Source organism: Cebus imitator, unplaced genomic scaffold, assembly GCF_001604975.1.
Source record: "Cebus imitator isolate Cc_AM_T3 unplaced genomic scaffold, Cebus_imitator-1.0 Scaffold107, whole genome shotgun sequence".
Lineage (NCBI taxonomy): Eukaryota > Metazoa > Chordata > Mammalia > Primates > Cebidae > Cebus > Cebus imitator.
The window spans coordinates 1,687,138-1,705,189 of NW_016107422.1; the positions used below are offsets into that span (position 1 = coordinate 1,687,138).

At 51.5% G+C, this 18,052-nt stretch overlaps 1 protein-coding gene across 1 annotated transcript in view; it reads left to right on the top strand.

Annotated features, from left to right (window-relative positions):
• TCERG1L (transcription elongation regulator 1 like) overlaps positions 1-18,052 on the top strand; it is a 215,440-nt gene that overhangs the window by 161,776 nt on the left and 35,612 nt on the right. The window contains exon 8 of the mRNA XM_017537867.2: positions 11,070-11,139. Coding sequence (XP_017393356.1) covers positions 11,070-11,139 — 70 coding nt within the window. The remainder of the gene's footprint in view (positions 1-11,069; positions 11,140-18,052) is intronic.

Genomic DNA, 18,052 nt, shown 5'->3' on the forward strand with positions numbered 1-18,052 from the left:
ATTTTCTTCTCCCTTACATCCACTTTAGACCTTTGCACTATATCGATCTACTGTTTTGCTTGGATGGATGCCTCCATTCTATAAAACCCTGGTCACGGACGGGGGAAGGGATTCTCTTCAGCTGTAGAGGGCTGGGGTGCCCTGGTCATGGACGGGGGGAGGGGTTCGCTTCAGCTGTAGAGGTCTGGGGTGCCCTGGTCATGGACGGGGGAGGGGTTCGCTTCAGCTGTAGAGGGCTGGGGTGCCCTGGTCATGGACGGGGGGAGGGGTTCGCTTCAGCTGTAGAGGGCTGGGGTGCCCTGGTCATGGACGGGGGGAGGGGTTCGCTTCAGCTGTAGAGGGCTGGTGCTTGGCAGAGGCAGCTGTTTCTGACAACATGCTTGTGATTCTTGTTTCACCAAGATTCAGAGAGGAACTTTGAGCATTTTCACAAAGGATCTTTCCCGATTCGATCTGATGCATACTTTGGTAGCTGCAGTGTCGGGAAAGCCCTCCACCCTGAGTATGTGGAGTCACAGCCTTGACTCCACTGGAGACATCTGAGAGCAGGAACTCCCCACCAAAGCTCGGCTGCAAGGCCCAGCCTGTGAAATGGGAGCCCCACTCTTTGCTTTAGCTTTGTTTCGTGCTTTATTGGGTTCATAGGTGTTTTTTCATTTCACATCCTTGAGGGCTAACACTAGATGATGTCAGTTCACACTCTGTGTCAAATCCAGAGGTGTTTGACCGAAGCTTTAGAAGTCAGTATCATAAAAGTGTTTTCAGCACGTGTAACCATGCTAAGAGACGTGGTGCTAGTCTTTTAAAATCGATACATCACATGTTTAATACGTTTATTCCACTTAAAGTAATGGTAGCATTCTCCAGAGACTCCGAATCAACTGATGCTGGGAAAAGAAAAATCTCCCAGGAGCATGTGTGACTGAGTCTGTGAAATGCTGCTGTATTTAGGGGCAGTGGAGACTGAATTTGGTGATTGTGTTTCTTCCTTTGAGCAGGTCACATTCATTATTAAAAGGGGGCCTTGTACGTCCTGAAAGAATGCTTTGAAACGATCACGGAGAACACGCTCTCCAGGTGCTTACGCGTGGACAGGAGGTGGTGCACCGTTTGGGAAAATCACGGCACCCTCTGATCCCACGAAACATGAAGGCACAGTTTGCCTCACGGGGATTTTATTTGCCTGGCAAAGGCAGATCACGCAGGCAGATTCCTCACTCCTTTCTTTGGCTTGTGTTCTTGTAGATAATTGGGTGCTGTTTCATTTCTTCCCCAAAGAATTGGTCCTAATGAGAAAGAAATGAACTTATTAAAGGCAATGCATAGTTGCTCACTCATTTCTGTTGTTTGGACCAAATCAGGTCAGGTCTGAAAAGAGGCAGGGAGGCGTCCGCAGACATCCCACTGGGCCACCTGCTGTCTCCCGGCTGCCAGGACGGTGGGTGGGCCGCAGGGCCTGGATTCCCTGGCTCCTAGCTTGATGCTCCATTTCCTCCTACTAACAAGGATCTCATTTTGTACTCTGAAAGGTAGAAAGTGAAGGTTTTACAACAGAAACACCTGATTAATTTAGATTTAACATGTTGTGGTATTTTGTCTGGTACCCATTTTATTATGGTACACAAGGACTCTGCTGACATGGACACAGATTACAAAACTACATACAGTTATAAAATGATTTTTAATCTTACTTCCTTCCTCATGTAAAAATAGGAGGAGATTTGACTTCAACCAGTCTTTTTTTTTTTTTTAACCTGAATATTAAGGATATGCAAACGACTTCATTTCTCAACTTCTGGTTGCCAGGGTAGAATTGATGTTTAAGAGCACAACTTCTAACTTCCTAAAATGCACCCTAGAGCTTTGCAGCAAAACAATGAGGACGGGAGGTGTTTCTGGAGGATTAATCCATGATCGAGAGCAGAGTTGACGACCTGCAGCCATCAGCAGTGACTGGCATTCTCCTTGGCTGGCCATTCAGGCTCCTCAGATATTTAACCGTAAATATGATAACAAGCTCTAGGGGAGATGTCTCTGGGTAGAGAGTTTTGTTTTTCACATTTTGTTCGACTATCACTCATTGTAGATTTGAATATATTCATACCCATTTGTAGCCTGAAATGGGACAATTAAGCATTTCAGTTAACACTCATTCTTTTTAAAGAAGCAAATGAAATAAATGAAATTTGTAAAATGGCTGCCACATTTAACTGCCCTTAGGTCTTTAGGGGCGTGTGTGAGAGAGCATGTGTGTCTGAGTGTGCGTGTGTGTGCACGTGTGTGTGCCTGTGTGCGTGTGTGTTCAGTGGGGATATGAGATGTGGAAATCATGGCTCATAGTGCCAGGTGACTGTGGGATACAGGAGGCAGCCAGGAGTGCCGAGGCATCCGTCATTCCGCAGAAAAGGGAAGAGTCCGCTTTTTCATTCTGTTACCATTGCTGGAGGATTCGAGTGAAGTCTTGAATTATTTTCTAATTACCTTGCAGTGCATCCAGATTTTTTATAGCTGTAGAAGCTGTGCTGTTAGTTGAGAATAAATGCCAGTAGAACTGAGGGAAAATGAGAAGTACCAGGCTGTCCCCTAGTCCCGTCCGTTCCATGCCGTGCAGTTCTCGGGTGCGGATCTTACGCGCGCTTTGGTTTGGAGGGTGCTCGCTGTTCAGGCCAGTAGAGGCGTGGTTCTCTCACTGTCTTCACCTGTGGCAGCTGAACCCTCTGTTGCTAGTGATGGCAGAACCCGCCCTGCCATCTGGCTGTGTACCTGCAGCCCACCACCTTGGCCCTCTCTGCCTGCCCTGACCACGGGGCCACCTGTGGCTTCACTGGGACATTTGGTGCAGCCAGGTGGGAAGTTTTGGAGATGGGGCCCTGGGGTCTTCCTCTGGGGTGGAGGGGAGGAGGCTGGGGAGAGAGAGGAAATACAAACTCCGGCCTCTTTCCCGTCCAGCCTGGCTGTCTCCTGTTAGTAACTCCCAGGGGTTGAGGAAGACCAGGAGCCCAGGGGTAAGAGCTGAAGAGGTGGCCTTCTCGCTGCCTTGGGGAGGGGAGGGGTCCCCTGGAGGGACCCTGGGTGTGCAGCCCCCACACTTGGTTCAGTTGACTCCCTGCCTCAGCCCCATGCAGCGGATGCCATCAGCACTGGAGACCCCTTGCTGCTATAACAAATTATCACCATGGGGCTGACAGCCACACTAGGGGATGATCTTACAGTTCTGGGGGGCAGATGTCCAGCAGAGCCTGGCCGGCATCGGCAGGACTGTTTTCTTTCTGGGGGCTCGAGGGGTGAAGCCACGCTAGCCTCTTCCAGCTTCTGGAGGCTGCCTGGTTTCCTTGACTCGTGGCCCCTCGCTTATCTTCACCCCTCTCTCTTCTCTCTCTGGCCCTGGCCCTGGCCCTTCTGCCTCCCCCTTGCACTCTGAAGGCTCCCTGTGATCTGTGGGGCCACCGGGATTACACAGAATGGTCTCCAGCCTTAAGGGGAGAGGCTTAGCAACCTCCGTCCCCTTGACCAGGTAGCCCAGCGTATGCACAGCTTCCAGGATTCGGATGTGGGCATTGCGTGGGAATGGTGGGGGGCATTATTCTGTGGCCCATGCCTGCTTTACAGAAGAGAGGATTTTAAAAAGGAGCTTAGCTGGCTTTCCCAGGACCACGCCTCTACTGAGTGGGGAGTGGGGACTGGCACCCCTGCGGGTCTGACGCCAGACCGAAAAGGCCACCTGGCCAGGCCCCCGTGAGCCTGTGATGACACAGGTGACTCCTTATGCCAGCTCACAAGACAGCAGCTGCAGCAGCCGGGCACTCCACCCTCTCCCTCCCTGGCCGGCAGGAGAGATGACATGAACGTCACTGGGCTTCAACTGCTCTGTAAATGCTGTAGCCGTGTATATTCAAGACCAAAGTAAATTGATGATGACATTCATTTCACCACGTAGGATGTAAAATTGTCCTGTGGGTAAACACAGCTGTGACTGGTGAATGGGTCACTTTCCACCCATTGTTTGTCCCAGCAGATTGCACGCACTGGCTCTAACTCACCCAGGGGGACCCAGGGACGCTGAAAACACAGCTGCTGGAGCCCTGGAGGGTGGAGAGCTGGCGTGGGGCTCTGACATGAAGACTCAGGGTGATGTGGGACACTCTGCCCACCCAGAACCCACTTGCCCCAGGCACTCTGGGAGGAGTCCTGGCCTTCACATTGTGTCAGCCTCCACCAGCCTCCAGGGCCTGAACCTCCTCTTTGCACAGTGAATGAACCCAGTGGCTTGTTTGCTAAGCCCATTTGCTGTCCACTTTGGTCAGTCTCGTAACATGATGCCAGGTTGAAGCAGGTGAGCTGGGCAGGTGTCTCTTGCCTGCAGAATCCGGAGTTGACTGCAGGAAGCAGACTGTGAGGCTGAGCTCGCAGGGCAGCCTGTGGAAGGGAAGGAGTGGGCCGGGCTGAGCGGGTGCTGGGGGAGTCTCTGGGACACCGATCACAGGTACCCTTCAGCTGCTGTGTTCGGCCTCATCTGGGGGGCTGGGGGGGCAGGGGCTGAGCCAGGTTTCTGGATGCACAGGTGAATTCAGTGGAGAAAGAAAGACACTAGAGTAGCATTTTTCAAAGTAATTTTCCCCTGGACCTAAGGCCTCAGGCCACCACCCACCTCTGGGGCCTGGAGCAAGGAGAGGGAAGGGGAGGGGAGGAGAGGGGAAGGAAGCAAGGGAAAGGAGGGAAGAGAGGAAGCTCATTTTCTTCTGAACCAGTCCTTTATTTAGGGACTGGTGACTGGCCAAGCATTGGCTGGACACGGGACGCCCGAGAGGAGCAGACGCCGGGCAGGCAGTGCTGTGTCTGGCGTGTTGGGGAAGAGAAGTAAGGGACAACAGACGGATGGAGGGGTGACTCAGCGCAGCAGCCAGGGGCTTCTCCCTGAGGCACGGTCACTCACACTGGACCCCAGGAGGCAGGGCGGGGAGGCAAAGGGTGTGCTTTGAGCTCTAAAGGCAGGAGGAGGAAGGGCGCTCCTGAGGCTGAGCTGCGAGGGCAGGGGCGGGGTCCCCTGCCTGGGGACAGTGAGCGCAGAGGCAGGGAAGGCTGGGGAGCCCTGCATTGCCACCGCCCCTGTGGTGTGGGATTTCCACAGAGAGACTGCCCATTATGGTCATCCACCACATCCAGGACTTCCTCCCTGAGTTTCAGCTGGGGGCCCAGGCCTAGCAAAGCAAAGCCACTGTGTCAGGTCTGTCTCCTAACGGGGCAGTTCAGAACTCTGCCCAGCTCTGCTGTGGCTCTTCCTACCGCTGAAACTTCACAGCATCACATTTCTCTCATACGGAGGACCCAATCTAGGAGTACAGATGAGTCCAATTTTGGCGTCTGTGGGCACCTGGCTGGACCTGCTGGTGGAGTGGGGTGGGTCCGACCGGCCCCCACGCAGCCAGCCCCACCACCTCGCCTGGCAGGAGCTCAGCCCCACAGGCCCTGCTGTCCTGAGCCCTGTGCCTCTCCCTCTCTGCCCTTGTCTGCCTCCTGGGCACCCCGCACAGCTGCCTGCCTGTGGATGAGTTCTGGCCCAGCCCCTGCCAGACGCTCTCTGGGGTCCCAGCCCCTGCAGGAGGACCCCCCACTGTGCCCCTCTTTGTGCCCAGGAAAGCCCCAGTCCTGGAAGAGCACTGACTTTCCATGTAGATGCTGAGCCTAAGCGCTGCCTAGATGGGGGGACCTGAGGTTAAGACGTGACCTGGGGTTCAAATTCAACTCACAGGGCTGAGTGCAACTGTTCTGGGGTGCCTGGGAGGGTGACACCACCCTCTCACCTACCAAGCGCCATCCTCCTCGGAACTCAGGATCTGAGCCAGCAGGATAGGGCATTGGACAGGGTGTGGAGCAGGAGGCCCCATCAGAGAGGGCAGAGCATACAGCTCAGGGCCAGTCGGCAGCAGGGTCCTGTGGGGCTGAGCTCCTCCCAGGAGCAGGGGTGGGCATGTCAGCTGCACCGGGGGTGAGGCCTGGCTGTGCAGGGGCCGGGTTGGATCCAGCCCACCCCACCAGCAGGTCCAGCCTGGTGCCCACAGGTGCACAGACTGGATTTGTCTGTACTGCTGGAGTACATCTGCTCATGAGAGAAATGCGATGAACGGGAGTTTGGGTGAGCCAAGGATGCCATCTGAATGCAACTTTGCCGTACACGGCAACGCTCGGCTCCTACGGTTCTGCAGTAAGCTTTACCAGAGATTGTGCCTACCCTCTCTAAGAAAACCGACAAAATTAGGGGTACTCCCCGCCATTCACGGAAAGGAAGACATTTGGCTCAGAGACTCAGGACTTCTACGACCTAATGCAGCCAGCCACACTCTCTGACCTCAGTGACTTGCACACACATGCACACATACACACACAGACATACACACACAAACACATACATACACACACAAACACGCACATGCACAGACATACGCAGACACACACAAGCACACAGACACACACATACAAATATACACACAGACACACAAACACACACATATACCCACAGACACACACACAGACACACATATACACACAAACACAAATACACAGACACACAGGTACACATACAAATATATACACACACAAGCACACAGACACACGGACACATAGGGACACACATACACAGACACACACATACACAAAGACACACTCACAAACACAAGCACACACACACATATACACAGACATACATACACACACGTACAGACACAGACACACAAACACACGTGCACGTGCACACACACATACACACACACACGCACATATGCATAGCCTTGCTGGCAAATGCATACAAATTCATTTAAAAACACATAGATGTTGGTGTGTGTGCGTTAATAAAACATGCTAGAGATCGGCACGCTGCTTCGCGCTGTCTGCACCACACGTGTCACTGTCTGCACCACGCCTGTTGCTGTCTGCACCACGCCTGTCGCTGTCTGCACCACACGTGTCACTGTCTGCACCACGCCTGTCGCTGTCTGCACCATGCCTGTCGCTGTCTGCACCACGCCTGTCACGCGTCTTGGCTGTCTTTCAGACTCAGAGCCTCCCTGTCTCTCGCACCCAGTTTTCTCTCCCTCTACTCCCCTGCTTTTCCCCCTCTCCTATGGGTCTCCTGTCCCCCCACCCTCCCCCCCTCGCCCTGTCTGGGTGCGTGATGACGAACTCAGACCCTCCTCTTGGATGGACATCTGGGTCATTGGCTCTGTGATCACACACACAGTGCTGCAAGGAACATGTTTGTACCTAGGTTTAGGAATGTTTCTGCAAGCAGATCTATTGTGGGTTTCACATGATTAGAATTGTTGTCAAAAGGTACATGCATTTTAAATCTGGGGTAGGTATTGCTGAACCTTTCCCCAGAGAGATTGATCAGTTCGCACTTGCACTAGTGGACCCTGCATAATCTCCTTAGCACCGCAGAGCATCAGACTTACTTAGGAACGCCGTTCTTTATTTCAGCTGGCATTGCTTTAATTCTGAGTGAAACTGAACAACTCTTCACAGGTTTCTTGGCCATTTGTTTTGTGTTGTGTTTCTTTTCTTTCTTGAGTTCTTTGGACTTGAAAATCAAGACTATCAGTGTTGACTGCAATATTATTACTATATTTTTCCTGCTCTTCTGAGTTTTTTACCATAGAACAAGTTGCCTGTGGTTTTTTTTTTTTTTCTCATTGTGGGAAAATATACATAACGTGAAGTGGACCACGTAACCATTTGCAAGTGTACGATTCCGTGGCATTAAGTACGTTCACAGCGTCGTGTAGCTGCCACCACCTATGTCTACACCTCTTTCCTCACCCAGAGCAGAAACTCTGCAGCGAGGAGGCAGCATCACAAAGATATTCTTCCGTTTTCTTCAACAATTTGTATAGTTGTAACTTGTATGTTTAACTGTTTAATCCATTTGAGTTAGTTTTTACACAAAGCCTTCCTCAGGAATGGTTTCTGTCAAGTTCTTTTTTTCAGGTGAACTGGCCCCACTTTCCTGCTTTTAAGTTTTTTTGCTGAAATCTAGATATGATAAGCATTGTGATGGGGCAACTCTGGAAAGTGAATTCTCCCATTTCACAGGGAGCGCTGGCCTGGCTCGCGCAGCCTGGAGCATCCATGTGTGCGTTTTGCAAGGCGATGCCCATGAAGCGGGTATTCCTCGCCATGTGTGGTGACTGAAGCTTCTGTTCCCTTGTCTTTGCAGTCAGCTGAGAATGGCAGACTCTCTAGCACTATTGTTTCTTAATTTTTTAAAATTTTTTGAGGTGGAGTTTCACTCTGTTGCCCAGCCTGGAGTATAGTGGCATGATCTCAGCTCACTGCGACTCCAGCCTCCCAGGTTCAAGTGATTCTCCTGCCTCAGCCTCCCAAGTAGCTGGGATCACAGGCACCCACCACCACATCAGGCTAATTTTTGTATTTTTAATAGAGACAGGGTTTCACCATGTTGGCCAGGCTGGTCTCGAACTCCTGACCTCAGGTGATCCTCCCGTCTCTGCTTTCTGAAGTGCTGGGATTGCAGGTGTGAGCCACCATGCCCGGTCTCTAGCACTATTCTTGCACAAGCCTTAGCTTTAATAAATGCCCGATCTGCTTCCAGAGAGCTGAAATTCTTGCTTCCAATCCCCCTGCAGCTTGACGTAAGTTTTGGTGGACACCCAGCCAGAGAGCTTGCTATGCCACCATTGTGCGTGACAACCCCTCTGGTTTTGTATTGTTTAAGCCTCTTAAATGTATACATATTTTTATTTATGGGTCTGGATCCTAATTAGGAAAGTTTTGCCCATGTTGAAATTATTCAAAACAAACCAATGTTTAAAACCCCCCAAAATTATTAATATTAGGTACATGTACTTTGAATAATATGCGTGTAATTGTATGACCTGGTTTTTTAAATTTTATGAAAGATGGATGTTTCACCTGTGGCCTCCGTGAATGTGTTCTGGTGTGGGTGGAGGAGAGGTGCCTCTCCCATGCCTTCTTCCAGGCAGAGCTGGAATGTTCCTTCCCCTGGACATAGCAGGCAGGAGGCACACCTTGGAAGGATTTCAAACGCCACGAGGTTCAGAAAGGCAGTCAGGCTGAGGGTCCAGGGGAGCTGAGGGAGCCTCTGTGAGGCCCCAGTGCCTCTGGGTGAGACCACCAGAGGGCCCAGTGACCCAGGTGGGAATGACCAGGAGGAACCAGGGAGAAAGCAGGGCACCAGGGAGGGAAAACCAGGAGGGCACAGTGCCCCGGGGGAGAGGACTCGAGGACATAGCCAAGGAGTCCTCCATTTCCTTGTAGGGTGTTGGGGTGTGGAGGCTGAGGCAGGGAGCAGGGTTCCCCCAGTTTGAATGGGCAGAGTAGGGTCTCACAGCCAGGAAGCAGAAATGCCGGGAGCTGGCCCGGCATGGCAACTCACGCCTGTAATCCCATTACTCTGGGAGGCCGAAGGAGGCGAATCACTTGGGGTCAGGAGTTCAAGACCACCTTGTCCAACATGTTGAAACCCTGTCTCTACTAAAAATGCAAAAATTAGCCGGTGTGGTGGTGGGTGCCTGTGATTCCAGCTGCTTGGGAGGCTGAGGCAGGAGAACTGCTTGAACAGGGGAAGCAGAGGTCGTAGCGAGCCGATATCTCACCACTGCACTCCAGCTTGGGCGACAGGCTATGCATGGGGAATAGCTGAGTGTGGGCCTGGGGAGGCGCTTCTGGGGGCCACCCCTCCCTGGGATGGAGCACCCACATAGGGCGTGGGCTGTGGACACTGCAGCCTTGCTGGAAGGCACAGGGCAGGCACACCACACCCCGGGCCTACTAAGGCCGCCTCTGTGGTCCCGTAGCTCATGTGGGCAGGGGCAGCCATGAGCTGTCTGGGTGACTCAGGTGGCGAAGGCCCCCCAGGAATAATGCGGTGAGCAGGGGCTTCCAGAGCCCAACCCTCTCTTCTGTACATTGAAAACAAGCCTGTAAATAGATTCAAACTGTGAGTTGGTGACAGAGGCACTATTGGGATTCTAAACACAGGCATAGGGAGAATTGTCGGGTTTTATAGAAGGAAAAGGTGTGGAGGGCTTGCAGTTGTTGAAATTGATGTCTTTTCGCATCCACTCTGCACTTATCCATCCTAAGCTGAGCACTGTTCTCACTGTTGACCCTCCCAGGAAGGAGGGGCAGGCTGGGCGGTCACTGGGAAGGTGCCCCAAGGCTGGATGGGAACATGGAGGGACACTGCCCAGCCCGGCCCGGCCCAGCCGGCCACCCAGGCTGGGAGGCGTGGAATGAGGCAGAGGGAGACACAGAGCGAGAAGCAGGTGGGAGGCTGCTGTGATTCTCGGCGCACGTGGCAGTCCCTCCGCCCTTCGGGGCAGAAGCGATGATTCTCCGGACCATCGGCACCTCATCTTTCCTCCTCCTCCTGGAGACCCATAGAAAACACCAAAGCACTTTTTCACTTTGTCATTCCAAAGCTCGTCAAACACTTGCAGGGATGACAGCTTCAGGATGGAAATAGGGGACTGTGACTTCAAAATGGATTTGGCTTTTTGAAGTAGATGAGCGTCCATAGCGAGGTGTGGCCACGTGTCGGGGTGTGGGGGAGTCTTGTTATCTGCTGCAGTGGACGGACAGCAGCTTGAGCCTGGGCCTGGTGTAGGTGCTGCTGGGGCCACCCCCCCCGGGGCAGCAGCCACAGAAGTTCCCCTCAAGAGCGTGACATAGAATTGCTCACCCTGGGCCCTCGTCCTAAGGCTGGGCAGAGCCCCACCTGTAATTCTCCACCCGCCGGCCCCTCTGGAAGGCCGAGCACCTAAACAGACAGTGGCTAAAAAGGCTCTCTGCAGAGCAGCACAGTCAGATTTCTGTTCTGTTGAAATGTAACAGCGCGTGTGCCAAGGGGAAGCTCCTTGTAGGATTTCACACCTTTAATGTGAAATTAAAGGCTGATTTCACATCAGCCTTTAAGAGAAGCCTGTTTTCTTAATTTCTAGATAAGTCTGTGTGAAAGTGAGTGTCACCTGCTGGTTTTGCCAAAGCCCTGAGCACTGACGACACCAACCATGTTCATCTGATTTTTCTTTCAGCTGAGCACAGTGATGGGTCGGGTTCTGAGGACGGCAGGGAAGATCAAGACGTGAAAACCAAGAGGAACCGGTAGGTGGCCATGATCTTCCCCAGTGGGCCTCTCCTTGCTGGGCACTCAGGTGATGAAGAAAGAAAAGGCATCATTTTGACCACTTTGGCTATGAGCAAAGAACTTACTCAATGGCTAGACAGATGGGAAGAGATCTCAGGTTCCATCTTAGCAGTGTCCTGGGCACCTGATGAAGCAGGTGTCTCGGGGCCTTGGGGCACTTCAGACACTGTGCACAGGGCCTGCCTCCCCAGCCCACCCAGGCGCCCACATGCTCCGCCCTGCTGTGTTTCCGGAGCACTGTAGGAGAGGTCATGGTGGCCAGGTGTGTAGGTGGTGCCATGTGCTGTGTCGGAGGGTAAGTTTAGGGGTCAGGCAGCCCTGGCTTGGTGCTCCAGCTGCATGTCTTGCCTGCCTGATGACTTTGGGCAAAGCCAGCCAACCCCGATCTCAGATTTCTCATGTGTAAGATGAGGCACTGTGGAGGCCCCAGTGGGCCTTGGGACTGCTGGGTGAGATGATGCCCGTGTGCCTGCAGGGTGTACACGGCCAGTGGGAAGCTCTCCCTCCAAGTCAGCTAGTCACGGTTTGGTTTTGGGAGCTGCCATGCACCAAGGTAGGGAATCCCTGTTCCTATCAAGCCAGGGGATGGCTCCTGCCCTTTAACCCCTCCCGTGTGGCTGCTGGTCTGTCTGCCTTGCCTGTGAGTTTTGCATAAGGGGATGAATGTGGAAGGTGTGTTTAAGTTCCCCAGAACGGGGAGATGGAAGGGATGCTGCAGCTGTTGGGCCCATTTTGGCAGAGAAGGGCGGGGAGGACTGAAAGGCAAATCAGTGAGGGACACCTCCCAGGCTCTTCCTGAGCTGGGCTGCTATTGGCCCCACAACGCCTGGACATCCTGTGGGACCCCGGGTCCTGCCGCAGCCCACAGGTACGTTCATCCTGTACCCAGCTCCTTATCAGCACTGCTCGTGGGATACCTTGGGAAGTGATCAGGGATCTTGGCATTGTATGCGTTACTCTTTTAAAATATGAACATTTGCAGCAAAAAATATTGGCCACAATGAAGGGAAAACAAAATTTTGATTCAGAGCCTGTGCCCATTCGCACCTGTTCAGTCCTTTTGACTTTTTAGCAAAGGACAAAAGGACGGCAAGGAAGAGAGGGGAAGGGAGAGTAAGTGCGGGGCCTGGGGGTGCCTGGCAGGCCCGGCCGCCGGGGGTCAGGGCAGACTCTTCTCTCTGCTAGATCCCCTGGAGCCACGGACGAAAGACGTGGAACCAGACCTGGTGGTTTGATAATAAGCAGACACCACAGAACTTTCTGGAACAATACAAAGAAGGGTAACAATGTCTTCTTCAAGCCAGGGAGGCAATCTCCAAAGAGGCAGGGCTCTCCTTCCCCAGGGCTCCTGCCTTCTGGCCCCATAGCATGGGGGAGCCCGTGGCCGCTGTGTGGGGAGGTCTTGGGCCACGCATGACAGGGCAGGGCTCCCTGGTTGTGGAGGGAGGATGCCTCCCACCCAATCTCCTGGGCCACTGTCTTCTTGCTACCCCAAATCTCCTCCTTAGAAAGTCACTTTTGGGGATCAAAGGATGCTGTGTGGGCCACAAAGTATGGACACAGAGCATCTCTGATGGGGCCGGGGGCTCCAGGAAAGGACCCAGAGCAGCCCCTCTGATTTCACCGTCACACCTGGATCTCAGCTAAGCTGGTCTCCGCTGGTCTTTGGATATGTGTGCTTAATTTAAAACACCAGATGAGCTTCCTGAGGCCCAGGAAACATGGAATGTAGCCGTGATTTGATGAATGTTGAACTTCGTGGGAGGAAAAGCGCCCTGTATCAGAAGCAGCGGGGCTGTCTGCCTATACCACCCAGCTCATTCGCCGTCCCTTGGGGCCAGCCTCGGTTCCCGACAGTTGGCATTTCAACAACATCGAAACGCTAATTTCGGTTTTAATCATCTGAGTGACTTGCGTCATTGAAAACAGACTTTGAAACATGCACGGATGTTTTTCAGGGAGCTGCCCCCATCCTGGCAGCTGTTCATCTCCACGTTGGTTCCAGCCGGGAAGATTCCAAGGGAGAGGAAGACTCTCGGGAGGCTGTGTCCCACTCTGAGATCTGGGAGGAAAATGCTTTGGCAGCCAGACTGAGGACCAAGCACACCAGTTGGGTCCTGGGCACACGTTCATGAGCCAGTTTACGAAGCCGTGCCCTCTGTTTGGAAGCTTCACCATCCGGCAGGTTTTCCCGAAGCTCCTCCGAAGCACCGGCCTGCACGTCCCCTGCTTGTGCCAATCGCCCAGGCGGGATGAACCACCAGCATCAACCTGGCACGTGAATCTCTCTTTGCGAAGGTTGCTGTCAGCAAGTCCATGTACCCCTCAAGCTCCTAACTGCTTTTATGTATTTTTATGGAGTAGAGTCTGGCCCGTATAGGGAACATGCCTCCAGCGGGCCTCCTGAAATCTGTCCACTTGGACCCGCCCTTTTTGTGTGGACAGTGCAATTTTGCCTCATCAAAGAACACTTAAAATTCTCCTGCAACGCATGACTCATCAGCATCCGGATTGCGATGTTTAAGAAACAAACAAATAAGCGGTGACGATGATTATTTTGGACACTGGTCTGTCTCTACTCCCCATGCTTCTTGTGAAACCTGGCACAATCAATACACATTTTAGGCATTCGTGCATAGGTGGAATTAAATCGATTGTGCAAGTAATTCAGGGCCACATGAAACTTTTCCTGAAATCCTCTCAGAGGAGAAATATGTCACAATGACAAGCGTCCAAATTACTGAAATATTCTAAATGATGTGGTGAGTGTCATTTCAAATAGTTTGTTATTTACTATTTAGAGGGATGCATTATTGAGGACTGTGCATCTTCCCTGGGGCTGGAAAAGAGCTGCCTGGCCGCTTGGCCCCTTCCTGCTCAGGGCCTGGAGGTGCTGCCAGTTTCTGATGAGTGGGTCTTTTAACAGTTCAGATCTGCGGTGATCTTTGATCTTCTGACTTTGTAACTCTCCCTTTCGCGAGGGCTCTGGGGAGCGTGCCATCCGCAGCCCCCTCCTCTCCCTCTGCCCTCACATGTGCAGGGTGGTAGTCCATGCTGGGTGGCCTCACCACAGTTATCCCCCGCCTTCCCCCAGGAATGAGCGCCTGAGCATCAGACACCTGGACACAGGCTCGAATCACACCTGTGATTTCTGGAATTGCTGCAGTGTTCTGAAGTTGAAATATACTTTCTTAAGTCATCACATTGTTTTGTGTCGCTGTGGCTCAGGGCTTGTGAAATGCACAAAGTGTAGCTTGCATGGGTGCTCACGGGAATGCCCCAGCGATTTGCATTCTCTCCAGAAGGTGGGTCTGTTTTCAGCATTCTTTCCATATAATCCAGTTACCCCGTATTACGGTGTGATTGGGGTTTGCCGGGGGTCTGATGCCCCTCACTGCGGGGATGTGGAGATCACTGAGTGGGGGAGTCGGTTTCCCCCAACCTCACTACTTTCTTCACAAGGCTGGTTATCAAATATTTGGCTCACTCTATGACCACGTGGAGGTATAAATTTATAACCATCTCAGGTAGTTTCCTCTCCCATGAGAGAGAATGTATTTGTTCTGTATTTATGAGAAATGACAGGTTAACTCTTCAGTCTGGTCATCACTTCTGTGGTAAGAAATGCTCAACTTGAATGAGGAAGAAGAGAGGGTCAGAGCAGATCACAGGATTATAGGCAGAGGGACATGGGGGTGTGGGCTCTGAGGGGACAGCCAGGGTGGGAGAAGCCAAAGAGAAAATGGTCACGTGGGGGGAGATAGATGGGTGACATGGTTTGCCTCTGACTCCCCACACACCCTCCTCTGGAACTGTAATCCGCATGTGATATGATTTGGGTGTGTCCCCACCCAAATCTCATCTTGAGTTATAGCTCCTGTAATTCCCACATGTCGTGGGAGGGACCCGGTGGAAGGTAATTGAATCACTGAGGCGGGGTCTTTCTCTGGCTGTTCTCATGATAGTGAGCGAGTCTCATGTTATCTGATGGTTTTATAAAGGGGAGCTCCCCTGCACACATTCTCTCGTGCCTGCCGCCGTGTAAGATGTGACTTTTGCCTTCCACCGTGACTGTGGGGCCTCCCCAGACATGTGGAACTGTGACTCCATTAAACCTCTTTGTCTTTATAAATTATTCAGTCTCAGGTATGTCTTTATCAGCAGCATGAAAGCAAACTAATACAGTACATGTCAGGGGAGGGGTCTTGTGGCAGGTGACTGGATCATGTGAACAGTTTCCCGCATGGTGGTCTCAGCATAGTGAGTTCTCACAAGATCGGATGGTTTAGGTTTGTGGAAGTCTCCCCCCACCCCACTCTCTCTCCAGCCACCATGTAAGGCATGCCTTGCTTCCTCTTCAACTTCTGCCATGATTGAAAGTTTCCTGGGGTCTCCTGAACCGTGTTGAACTGTGAGTCAGTTAAACTTTTCTTTGTGAATTACCCAGTCTCGGGTTGTTCCTTAGAGCAGTGTAAGAACGGGCTAATACAACAGGTTGGGTCAGTTCAAACGATCCCACGAGATGCAGTGATTTCCATCAAAGCCAACCCTTTGACGCTGTGCAGACCTGTGGCTGAGGAATGGCCTCCTCCTGTGACTATGGCTCCCACAGTGGCAGAGGAGGCAGGGGGCATATGGTGGTCCAGTGCCTGCTCCGCTGCCTGACACGGTGTTGAAAAGGCTCAACAGATACATGTAAAAAGCAAATGTACCCAATTAAGGGGCAGTAGTTATTTTACCTGCTTTTAACTTTGTATTATGGAAAAGTTCAACGTAAAAACTGGAACAGCACAGCTCACCTCCAGGCCCTCGTTTTCCAGTGTCAACCCCAGGCCAACATTGATCTTTAGTCCACGTTCCTCTAGATTAGTTTGAAATGAACCCCCAACATCACATAAATCTTATTTGTAAATATTCTAGAATATTATACTAAAATATAAAAACTTTAAAAATATAAGCATGATAACATAGTCACATCTAAAAAACAGAAATAATCCCTTAACATGATCTAATGGGCTCCCAATCACGGTTTAAATTTCCTTGACTGTTTTGTTTTCTCCTAGAGTTTTGCTTGCATGTCAGGACTGAGTCAGGTTCAGGTATTGCTCTCTGCTTCTCTCTCCTAAGTCTCTTTTAAGCTGCTGGTGTTTTCCCTTCTACGCCTCATTTTTATTTTCATTTGTTTTTAAAGAAGTGAGAGACTTTTTACAAGTGTTACGTTTCCCGTCATTTGGACATAGATCACCGCATCCCTGGAGCATGGTTTGGACAAAGATCATGCCTGGGGCATGGTTTATAGGCGTGCTCTTCTGTCCCCTGTAGTTTTAGTACATCTACCTTCATACCTAGAGCTTTACCAGGTCCAGGTTTCATTAGTGCTCTGGCAGGACCACTTCACGCTGGTTTTGAGTTCCTTCCAGCAGGAAGCAGGTGACGTCGGCTCATCTGTCTTTTCGTGACGCAAGCAGATGATTTATTTTGATCTACGGCTTCCTTAGAGATTGCTAAGTGCTAATCTCTTAATTCTGACATTTTATCTACATTTAGTAGCTCGCCTACTTTTATAAAGAGGAACTTAGCCTCATAAACTATTGGCTCTGTCAAGGTATCTTTTAAAATGAAAACACGCAATAAGCACTTGATTCTTTCCTTGAAATGTCAATTTCCAAAGTACTGCTTTGGCTGCCCAGTATCCTGGAAAGATGAGCAACTCACCAGGAACTGGCTGTAAACACAGGTGACGCTTTGGTTGATTCCGTTACTGTCTTTATCCTGTAGGAGACAATGACAGAGTATGTCTCATTCTTGCTGATGGTTGGTTCATTTTCCCAGATACGAGGTGTATCTTATGAAAATGTGGGTGGATGCCTTTCTGATGTAAGGGCGTTTTCTTGAGCTGCTGTCCTGTCTGTTCTGTTTCGTGGCTTGGAGTCATCCGTGGACTGCCTGGTTCTCTCTCAGCTCCCTCCTGGGTCGCCTCCTTTGCCTGCTGTTGATGTTGCATCGTTACGTTCTTCTTCCCTTCTCACCTTCTATTTCCTTTATGATGTTATTTTTGACATTTATTCACTCTTGTGTTCCTTCTAGTTCATTCTTCATTCCCACTTTTCCCTTTAGTTTCTAATTATTTCCCAGATTTTCTCAGATTTTTTTTCAAAGCTTTAACCAATATTCTTTTTTACTCATTTTTAAATCATACGCTGATATTTTATAACACCTATTTTTCTCTTTTAATATTTAGTTCCTTTTTGAACAGCCAGCTGAATTGTCATCCGATATCTGGGCGTGCCCCTGCAGTGCCTCTGCCACCTGGGGATGTTTCTCTGAGGTCAGTGCCTCTTGGTACTGGTATATGGGATGGGACCATGGTGGTTCTCTGCCATCCCTGTAGGTGAGACCATGATCAGAGCAGTGGCCCAGGGCAGCGTCCCCAGGTCTGTGGCTCTGGGACTCTGTCCTAGAGTCTGTGATTGTGACGTGGGCTCTCTTTTTTGGGGGACCTGTTCTGGCTTCTCATCTGTGTCCATGGGACCCCGCCCCAGAGTCTGTGATTGTGATGGGGGCTGTGTTTGGGGGGGCTGTCCCCACGTCTGTGGCTCTGGGGTTCCATCCTAGTCTGTATTGTGATGTGGGTTGTGTTTTGCAGGGAGCCGTCCCCAGGTCTGTGGCTCTGAGACTCCTTCTCTGAGTCTATGATTGTGATGGGGGCTGTGTTTGGGGGGGCTGTCCCCACGTCTGTGGCTCTGGGGTTCCATCCTAGTCTGTATTGTGATGGGGGTTGTGTTTTGCAGGGAGCCGTCCCCAGGTCTGTGGCTCTGAGACTCCTTCTCTGAGTCTATGATTGTGATGGGGGCTGTGTTTGGGGGGGCT